The sequence below is a fragment of the Onthophagus taurus genome, chromosome 3 (genome assembly GCF_036711975.1).
Source record: "Onthophagus taurus isolate NC chromosome 3, IU_Otau_3.0, whole genome shotgun sequence".
NCBI lineage: Eukaryota > Metazoa > Arthropoda > Insecta > Coleoptera > Scarabaeidae > Onthophagus > Onthophagus taurus.
In genome coordinates, this window is record NC_091968.1 from 22,959,402 (window position 1) to 22,969,496 (window position 10,095).

General features: G+C 26.8%; 1 protein-coding gene and 2 long non-coding RNA genes across 3 annotated transcripts in view; all 3 read right to left on the minus strand.

Annotated features, from left to right (window-relative positions):
* Positions 1 to 1,236, minus strand: part of LOC111419003 (uncharacterized) — a 55,029-nt gene extending 53,793 nt beyond the window's left edge. The window contains exons 1-2 of the mRNA XM_071195299.1: positions 1,180 to 1,236; positions 376 to 1,119 (exon numbers count right to left, since the gene is read on the minus strand). Coding sequence (XP_071051400.1) covers positions 376 to 1,119; positions 1,180 to 1,236 — 801 coding nt within the window. The remainder of the gene's footprint in view (positions 1 to 375; positions 1,120 to 1,179) is intronic.
* Positions 1,237 to 4,458: 3,222 nt separating this feature from the next.
* Positions 4,459 to 5,440, minus strand: LOC139429359 (uncharacterized). Its single transcript, XR_011640007.1, has 2 exons — positions 5,108 to 5,440; positions 4,459 to 5,057 (listed from the first exon to the last, which is right to left on the minus strand). It is a non-coding gene; the product is annotated as an uncharacterized lncRNA (long non-coding RNA).
* Positions 5,441 to 6,616: 1,176 nt separating this feature from the next.
* On the minus strand, positions 6,617 to 7,829 carry LOC139429555 (uncharacterized). Its single transcript, XR_011640110.1, has 3 exons — positions 7,365 to 7,829; positions 7,228 to 7,303; positions 6,617 to 7,166 (listed from the first exon to the last, which is right to left on the minus strand). It is a non-coding gene; the product is annotated as an uncharacterized lncRNA (long non-coding RNA).
* Between the last annotated feature and the right edge of the window lie 2,266 nt (positions 7,830 to 10,095).

Below are 10,095 nucleotides of genomic sequence, written 5' to 3' on the forward strand. Positions count from 1 at the left end.
ACACTGCATGTCATTGCAAGAGATTTTACTCTCAACTTAGGAGCCCAGCAAGAAAAAACAATATATAGTAGCGTTTCGTTATATTCCGATATCTTTCAGTTTCTATCCTTTACATTGCACAATGTTTTCTGAATGCAGATGTTTTCATCTACAAATTTCAAGTTTGATTTCGCATGAAGCAGTTATCATGTATAGAAGAAGCTCAAATTTCACCAACCTTGAAACATTAAGGAGTATACTACACAAAAGTCTAAAATGATCTGCCCACGCAATCAAAGTAAAGTTGAACAATTAACGCCTACATTTTGGTCTGGATTTGCAAAATGTTAATAAAACGCCCACATAAAAAAATTAATTAAAAATCCTCCTACTTACCCTGCACGAATAAACATCAGACCGCTTTTTCGAAGTCAGTGCATAAGCCAGTTCCATTACAACGTACTGCAAATGGACGTCGTCCACGGTCCATCCATAAAACGGTAACAAATACCCAAAAAACTCCTGATTCAAACCAACCATTTTCATTTTAACCTCTTTAAACACTTCGGGAATAATCGGCGATCCAAAAACTTTCCTAACCTCATCGTTATCCTTATCATTTTCTTGTTTATTTAAAACATTAACAATTTTCCTCGAAACTAATTGCAATTTTTCTTCGTTCATCCCATTTTTGGGATCCAACAACCCATTCATTAACATTTTTTGGTTAACATGACCAACGCTGCGTTTGTATTTATCGATTTTTGGTACAATTTCTTTAGCTGAACATGTTATTTTCGATTCTGTTGATTCATCCGAAGATAATTTGATTAAAATCGATTTTAATTGTGATATTATATCTGTTTTAGACGAAGACGCTACAACCGGGATTAAACTAAAAACATCGACGGTTCCTAAACGAATCCCGGTTTCAATTTCGCTTAAATAATGATGAAGATCATCATTAACAGCGTTTGGCCCGTTAATTAAATAACCAAAAATGTTAATTAGGTTGTTACGAAGATGAAATCCCAATTTTAAGGTGTAAATTCCGAGGATTCCTTCGTTTCCGATGATTTCGTCTTCGTAGATATCGGAAAATTTTAATGGTTTAATTTGTTTTAAATCTTCGGTACGTATCTAAATACATGTTAATAATTATTTTAATGTAATCGTTTTTTAAAATTAAGTCTTTCTTACCTCAGAAGCTGTAATTATGGTGATAATAGCCAATAGGATTATCCCAAAATTGGCCATTACCCGCGGAACTAACTTTAAAAATTAAATTTGTAGTTTAAACTTTAACTTATACGTAAATTTTAATTTAAAGTATTATTTTTTTACGTAACTTATAAACCGTTAGGAATTATTTTATGTTGGACTGGACGTATACGATTTCAAAAGTTCAAAACCGTAATCTTTTTATTAAGATTTATATAAGTTTCAATTTTACAATGAATTATTGTATTATTATTGAATGAGTAATTAAAATAATGTTACGATATTATTTAACAATATCGTAATTAAAATACAATTGATTCTTTTATATCGAACATCCTACGTTTGAAATGATTTAAAAGAATGAAATTGCGATTTAATTTAAATGTATTTGTAATTTTTGTGTAAATAAACAATGTTTTATTGCTAATAATAGTATATTATTATATGAGATATAATAAGGGCTATTATTCAAGAGCGTAGCGAGGGGCATAATTAAACTGAGTGAATAATAGCTCATTATATGCGAGTAGAATACTATACTTACTCCACGACTATTGAAATTGATTCCATAAATTTATTTTTTAAATAAATTTTTGAATAAAGTTTAAACGTCAATGTGACATGTTACTAACTGTAACCAACTTCACAACAATTTATCAAAATTAAATGTCAATTTTATAATAAGTAGTTTTCTTTAAAAAAAATTAATTGATTTATGCTTAAATCATACGAAAAAAGGAATTTATTTAGGTTTTTTTAATATCAAACCTTTAGAAACTCTAAAAAAATTGAATTAAATTGACGTTTTTTAAAATTACTACTTACTATTATTCACTCCGTGAAAAATGACTACGCTTTTATTTTACAAAACTCATTCATAAGGTATATATTATACGGTAGTCGTGGACAAAATATTTATTTGCGCAAATCTATAAATTTAAAGTAAAAGGGGTTAAAAATGTAAACATAGTCAGTTCTTTACAGATTTCTGTAAATTTAATCGCCCAATTTAATTTACTTAATAAATGAATTAATTTGTATAATTTTGATTTTGATGTGAAATTTAAGAATATGGTCTTATTTACTTAAAATTAAAATTATTATTAAAGAAATTTAATGAAATATAAACAATTTAATATTTTAAAATATTTCTAATAGATGTCGCCACAATATTTTTTGTTTGTTTACAAAACAAGGTGTTTAACAAGGTGTTCTTCGATTCTGCGTGTTTTCATTAAATATTATAGTTGGATAACACAGGTAAGTTTATATTTATATATTTAAACTAAAACATTTGTATTATCTACAATATCATTTGATTTTGAACATTTTTTCTTAGTTATTAGTGGCATTCATGTTTCTATTTTTCTATATTTCATACTATCAGTTGTTTAACTCAAGAAATCTCACTAGTATTATGTTATATTCGATAAATTAATGAATTTGTTATGATTTTTAAATAATGAAACGGGTTGAAAAGTAAACGCAATCTGTCACTTTTTTTACAGGTATCTGTAAATGTTTTCGCATACATCAATTTAAATATTAAATTAATTAATTAATCTGTATAATTTTGATTTCGAGGAGAAATTTAAGAATATGTTCCCATTTAGTTTAAATTGAAATTATTTTAAAAAAATTTTTATAAAATTTAATTATAAAAAGTAATTTAACAGATTCGATAATAGATGTCGCCATAGTATTTTTGTTGACGTTTTCGTTTGTATTATAGGTGTTTGTTTACAAAACAAGGTGTTTAAAAGAAAATCTTCGATTCTGCATGTTTTCTTTAAATATTATAGTTAGATAAGACAGGTAAGTTTATATTTATATATTTAAACTAAATCATTTGTATTTTTTACAATATCATTTGATTTTGAACATTTTTTCTTAGTTATTGGCGGCATTCATGTTTCTATTTTTCTATATTTCATACTATGAGTAAGTATGTTGTATAACTCAAGAAATCTCACTATTGTTGTGTTATATTCGATAAATTAATGAATTTGATATGATTTTTAAATAATGAAAATGATTAAAAAGTAAACACAATGTCACTTTTTTTACAGGTTTCTGTAAATGTTTTCGCATAAATCAATTTAAATAATAAATTAATTAATTAATCTGTATAATTTTGATTTTGAGAAGAAATTTAAGAAAGTGTTCTCATTTAGTTTAAATTGAAATTATTTTTAAAACAATTTTATAAAATTTAATTAAAAAAAATAATTTAACAGATTCGATAATAGATGTCGCCATAGTATTTTTGTTGACGTTTTCGTTTGTATTATAGGTGTTTGTTTAAAAGTTAAATGTTATTTGAATTTGAACATTTTTCTTAGTTATCAGTGGCGTTCATGTTTCTATTTTTCTATATTTCATACTATGAGTTGTTTAACTCAAGAAATCTTATTAGTATTGTGTTATATTGGATAAATTAATGAATTTGTTATGGTTTTTAAATAATGAAAAGGATTAAAAAGTAAACGCAATCTGTCACCTTTTTACAGGTTTCTGTAAATGTTTTCGCATAAATCAATTTAAATAATAAATTAATTAATTAATTTGTATAATTTGGATTTTGAGGAGAAATTTAAGAAAGTGTTCTCATTTATTTTAAATTTAAATTATTTAAAAAAAATTTTTTTTAAATTTAATTAAAAAAAGTAATTTAATAGATTCGATAATAGATGTCGCCACAGTATTTTTTGTTGACGTTTGTGTTTGGATTATAAGTGTTTGTTTAAAAGAAAATTCTTTTTAATTTTTCAGCGAAAATCTTCGATTCTGCAAGTTTTTTTTACTTAAATCTTAAAGTTGGATAACACAGGTAAGTCGTTTATATATTTAAACTAAATCGATTGTATTATCTACAACATTATTTGATTTTGAACATTTTTTCTTAGTTTTTAGTGGCGTTCATGTTTCTATTTTTCTATATTTCATACTATGAGTTGTATAACTCAAGAAATCTCATTATTATTGTGTTATATTCGATAAATTAATGAATTTGTTATGATTTTTAAGTAATCAAAAAGTTTAAGAAAATAAACGCAAACTGTCACTTTTTTTACAGGTTTCTGTAAATATTTTCGCATAAATCAATTTAAATAATAAATTAATTAATTAGTTTATAATTTTGATTTTGAGGAGAAATTTATGAAAATGTTCTCATTTACTTAAAATTGAAATTATTTTTGAAAGATTTTATGAGTAATTCTCGCATATCAATGACATAAAAGGTAGAAAAAGACTTAATTACACAACTTTATTTATTTTCTTGTTTTATACATCCTAAAAATAAATACATGTACATCTCTGGTATAAAGAATGTATATATACATCTAATAATTCAATTTCGATTATTTTTGGATTACAACTGATTTTTACTTTTTATTTATATCTTTTTTTGTTTGACATATTAATACCGAGTGATACATTCAATCAAATCACGCGCTAACTTCACGTGGATCAAACAATCACTCAGTATATATACATTTATTATTGATTTTTTAATTTTTCTTCACTCGTATAGCAGATATGTTTATTTTTTTTAAATTCCTGATAAACCAGCAGATGATAGATATTAAAATTCCCAAAAATGCGTATTTCTCATATCACAGAACGGAAACTTTCTTACCCTCATAAAATAAATTAAGCATAAATAATTTTTTAATTAATTAACACATTACATTTATTTAATTTAAAGTAGCCGTTCGCATTCCTCCGTTATAATCGTATCATCTTCATCTGATTCGGTTAAAATTCCATCATCATCACCTGACCAATGATCAAACTCTTCTTTGTGATGTTCCAACGACATCAACGATGGGAATAAACTATCGCAAGCCGAACACCTAAACAAACATTAATCCCAATTTTCTTTTTTTTTTGGTTTTAAACTTACCCAAAATGTCTTTTCTTTTGCTTGTGAGATGAAAGCTGCTTCGGGCAAGCAAAAGATCTATCGCAGACGTTACATGTAAGAGCTTCGTCTGAAAAAAAAAAAGATTTAATCTAAAAACCACGTCGCGTGGAAAAATAAATCGAATGGAAATCCGGTATCGAAAATCCTATTTTCCCATCTTTATCGTAATCCGAGTCTGTTTGAACGCGTTTCGATGTAAACTCGATTACGAATGGAAATGCGTTAATAGTTCACTTGGAAAATCGGGAAATCCATCGGGAAATAAACTTGGTTTAGTTGAATTTCATAATTATTATTGTGATAAAATTTTTTTTCAAAGAACGTGCCGAAACACGTTCCAATTTCACGTTTTCATTAGTGGGAGGATGCACGATGAACGGAAGGATCTTGACAAAACGGACAGGATTTCTGTAGTTATAATTGCCTAAATTAATTTACGAATTACATTAATTAATTAATTTCATTAATTTGTATACTTTTGATATCAAATTTAGGAATATGGTCTTATTTACTTAAAATTAAAATTATTATTAAAAAAATTTAATAAAATATAAACAATTTAATATTTTAAAAAATTTCTAATAGGTGTCGCCACAATATTTTTCGTGACTTTTGTTTGATTGTAAATGTTTGTTCACAAAACGAAGTGTTTAAAAGAAAATCTTCGATTCTGTGGTGATTCTGTGTGTTTTCTTTAAATATTAAAGTTGGATAACACAGGTAAGTTTATATTTAAATTAAATCGGTTGTATTATCTACAATATTATTTGATTTTGAACATTTTTTTCTTTGTTATTAGTGGCGTTCATGCTTCAATTTTTCTATATTTCATACTATGAGTTGTATAACTCAAGAAATCTCACTATTATTGTGTTATATTCGATAAATTAATGAATTTGTTATGATATTTAAATAATGAAAAGGGTTATAAAAAGTAAATGCAATCTGTCACTTTTTTTTACAGGTTCCTGTAAATGTTTTCGCATAAATCAATTTAAATGATAAATTAATTAATTAAACTGTATAATTTTGATTTTAAGGAGAAATTTAAAAAAATGTTGTCATTTACTTAAAATTAAAATTATTTTAAAAAAAATTTTATAAAATTTAACTAACAAAAATGATCTAATAGATTCGATAATAGATGTCGCCACAATATTTTTGTTGACGTTTTTGTTTGCTTAAAAACCACAGTGTTTAAAAGAAAATTCTTTTTAATTTTTCAGCGAAAATCTTCGATTCTACTAGTTTTTTCTGTAATGTTAAAGTTGGATAACACAGGTAAGTCGTTTATATATTTAAACTAAATTGGTTGTAATATCTAAAATATTATTTGATTTTTAAAGTTTTTGTCTTAGTTGATTGAAATTTTCAATCTTTTCGGTTTTTCGTGAGTTTATGAAAATATTCAATATGTTCCAAGGCTTAAGACGACTAAACCTGAATGTTTCTAGTTCTAGGTCTAATGTTAGTTCTAGTTTTACACTATCACTAGAACTAACACAAGACCTAGAATTAAAATCATTCAAGACGTGCGGCTAAATCCGAGTCTTTCTAGTTCTAGATCTAGTGTTAGTTCTAATTTTACACTAGTACTATCAAAATAAGTTGACATATTTTATCAGGTTTCTTATTAATTTCATTTTTATTCAAATATCTCAATAATGTAAGGTTATAATGTAATTATAACCATAAAAGCCAGATAGATATGCCGGATAACCGGATATCCGACCTAAGGGGATGCCGGCTATTCGGTATCCGGCTTTTCGTAAAATCACTATCCGTTCCATCACTAGTCCCTAGTATCGTATTTCTGAACTTTTTCCATCTATCGTTGAGTCTCCACTGTTATTCTGATTCTACGTCTTGTCCTCCCTTTTTTCCTGGTTTTCCCAATTCTTTCAGGTTTAGTCTTTCATATATTGTTGTTGTTTCTTTTGGAGGTGCTTTCAGGTTGGTATCAGTTATCGATACGAGTCGGTGGTACGTACCCAGTTCTGCTCCTCTTATTACCTCCACATCTTGTACTGTATGATCACTAAGAAAGTAAACAATTAATTATTACCTGTAGAATTAACGTTATTTTCGTTTCGACATACTCTGATTCTTCTTCTAAACGATTTCAACCTCATAGAGGCCTTCAAAGCATTGGAAAGGGCAGCAGAAAGACAGGGGCTACAGGTAAATACGTCCAAAACATAATATATGAAGGTTAGTATAACAGGCCAAGACCTACCAGGGGTTGTGGTGCCAATGATGGATGGGTGGATCTAGTCTTGTATTGACAATATGTAGTCTTCTGCCAACACTATTTAGTCCTCTGCAACCTGCTGCAAGTAGTTCAAACTGATCAAATCTGAATTCCGTAGTTTAAAAACTTACACATAGGGATCTTCGTCTTCCTCTTCATAGGCAACCAACATTGTTATTTTAAATGGAATGCATATTATGTTTTTTTTTGTATATTTTGGTAGAAGATAAATCCCTCTATGCGATGAACATATCAAATCATATGGTTGTATAAGAAAAAGATCGAGAAAAAATGGGTTCTCTGAAAATATTAAATCAGCCAAAAATATTAAAGAAATTCTTTAACACCGGAAGTGTTAAAAACCTTCCAAATATGTTGATGGCTGAAGACAGCTACCAATGACCATACATTATTAATTACTCATAATTGTTGAAACTATAATTTTTTTGACATTTAAAGCTGTCAACGACGTTATTTCGGCGCCTTCTTTGATTCTAATTTGCTGATTTACTTAAGACAGTCAAAAAAACATTTTTTTCTCGATTTTATTCTTATACAATCATATGATTTATCCTCTATCATATTGGTAATATAAAATATTGGTAGCAACGAAACAAAAAACAATACAAACAAGCAAATATCGCCAAAAAATTCGCAACGATTAATAAAGTAACTTGTATTTAAAACATTTTTCTTTAAAACCACAAATGGCGAAGTTATTCGCTATATTCCATACATTTGACACACCCTGTATGATAACTAACTTCATGTTTAAAATGTCAACCTCAATTTTGACATATTTGTAATGTTCATTAATAATCCTTTAAAATGATATTTATTTTCAATATTAATGAAGTTATAGTCAACTTCCGGTTAAGAATGTCAACGTCAATTTTGACATATTTGTAATCGTCGTGAAAAATCCTTTAAAATGAGTCTAAACATGATACGTTTAATTCCAATATTACTCGAGATATACGCAACTTTTGATTTGAAATGTCAATGCCATTTTGACATATTCTTAATTTTTTTAAAATGTCTTAATATTTGTCACAAAAACAAAAATTTTATAACTGTATTAACATTTAAAAATGAAATTGCTATCTTCATTGTTGCTAACTTCGGGTTTCATGTTTTTTATTCTAACTTTTTTGTTTTTTGAGATAAATGCATCATGTTTGGACTCAATTTTGACATATTTATAATCTTCATTAAAAATCCTTTAAAATGAGTACAAACACGACATATTTATCTTCAATATTAATGAAGTTATAGTCAACTTCCGGTTAGAAATGTCAAAGTTAATTTTGACATATTTGTAATCGTCGTGAAAAATCCTTTAAAATGAGTCTAAACATGATACGTTTAATTCCAATATTACTCGAGATATAAGCAACTTCCGGTTTGAAATGTCAATGTCATTTTGACATATTCTTAATTTTTATAAAATGTCTTAATATTTGTCACAAAAACAAAAATATAATTAAAACATTCAGAAATTAAGGTTGGTATTAATATTTAAAAATTAAACTGCTATCTTTATTGTTGCTAACTTCGGGTTTAATACATTTTATTCTAACTTTTTTGTTTTTTGAGATAAGTGCGTCATGTTTGGACTCATTTCAAAGCTTTTTTAATGAAGATGACAAATATGTCAAAATTAACGTTGACGTTTCAAACCGGAAGTGATTGCATTTCCATTAATATCAAAGTTAAATATGTCGAGTTTGGACTCATTTTAAAGGATTTTTTATGAAGTTGACAAATATGTCAAAATTAATAGTTGAAAGTTCGAACTTGTTGTTTTTTTCAGATAAATGCGTCATGTTTGGACTCATTTTAAAGGTGTTTTAATAAAGAATACATCATGAAACAACACCATGAAGTTGTCCATTTGTCTATTATATGATAACTAACTTCAGATTTAAAATGTCAACCTCAATTTTGACGTATTTATAATCTTCATTAAAAATCCTTTAAAATAAGTACAAACACGACCTATTTATCTTCAATATTAATGAAGTTATAGTCAACTTCCGGTTAGAAATGTCAAAGTCAATTTTGACATTTGTAATTGTCGTGAAAATCTTTTAAAATAAGCCCAAACATGATACGTTTAACTCCATTATTACTCGAGATATAAGCAACTTCCGATTTGAAATGTCAATGTCATTTTGACACATCCTTAATTTTTATAAAATATCTTCAAGTTTGTCACAAAAACAAAAATACAATAAAAAAAATCAAAAATTAAGGTTGGTATTAATATTTAAAAATGAAATTGCTATCTTCATTGTTGCTAACTTCGGGTTTAATGTTTTTTATTCTAACTTTTTTGTTTTTTGAGATAAGTGCGTCATCTTTGGACTCATTTTAAAGGTTTTTTAATGAAGATGACAAATATGTCAAAATTGACGTTGACGTTTCAAACCGGAAGTGATTGTATCTCCATTAATATCAAAGTTAAATATGTCGAGTTTGTGCTCATTTTAAAGGATTTTTTATGAAGTTGACAATTATGTCAAAATTAATAGATTAAATTTCGAAATTTTTGTTTTTTTGAGAAATGCGTCATGTTTGGACTCACTTTAAAGGTTATTTTATGAAGATTCCGAATGTAATAATAAAATTAAAGTTAAAAGCGATAAAATGTCGCTTAGTCAAGTGATGTATAACGCGATCCAATTATAGAAAATCGAGTAAATAAGATCTGAGA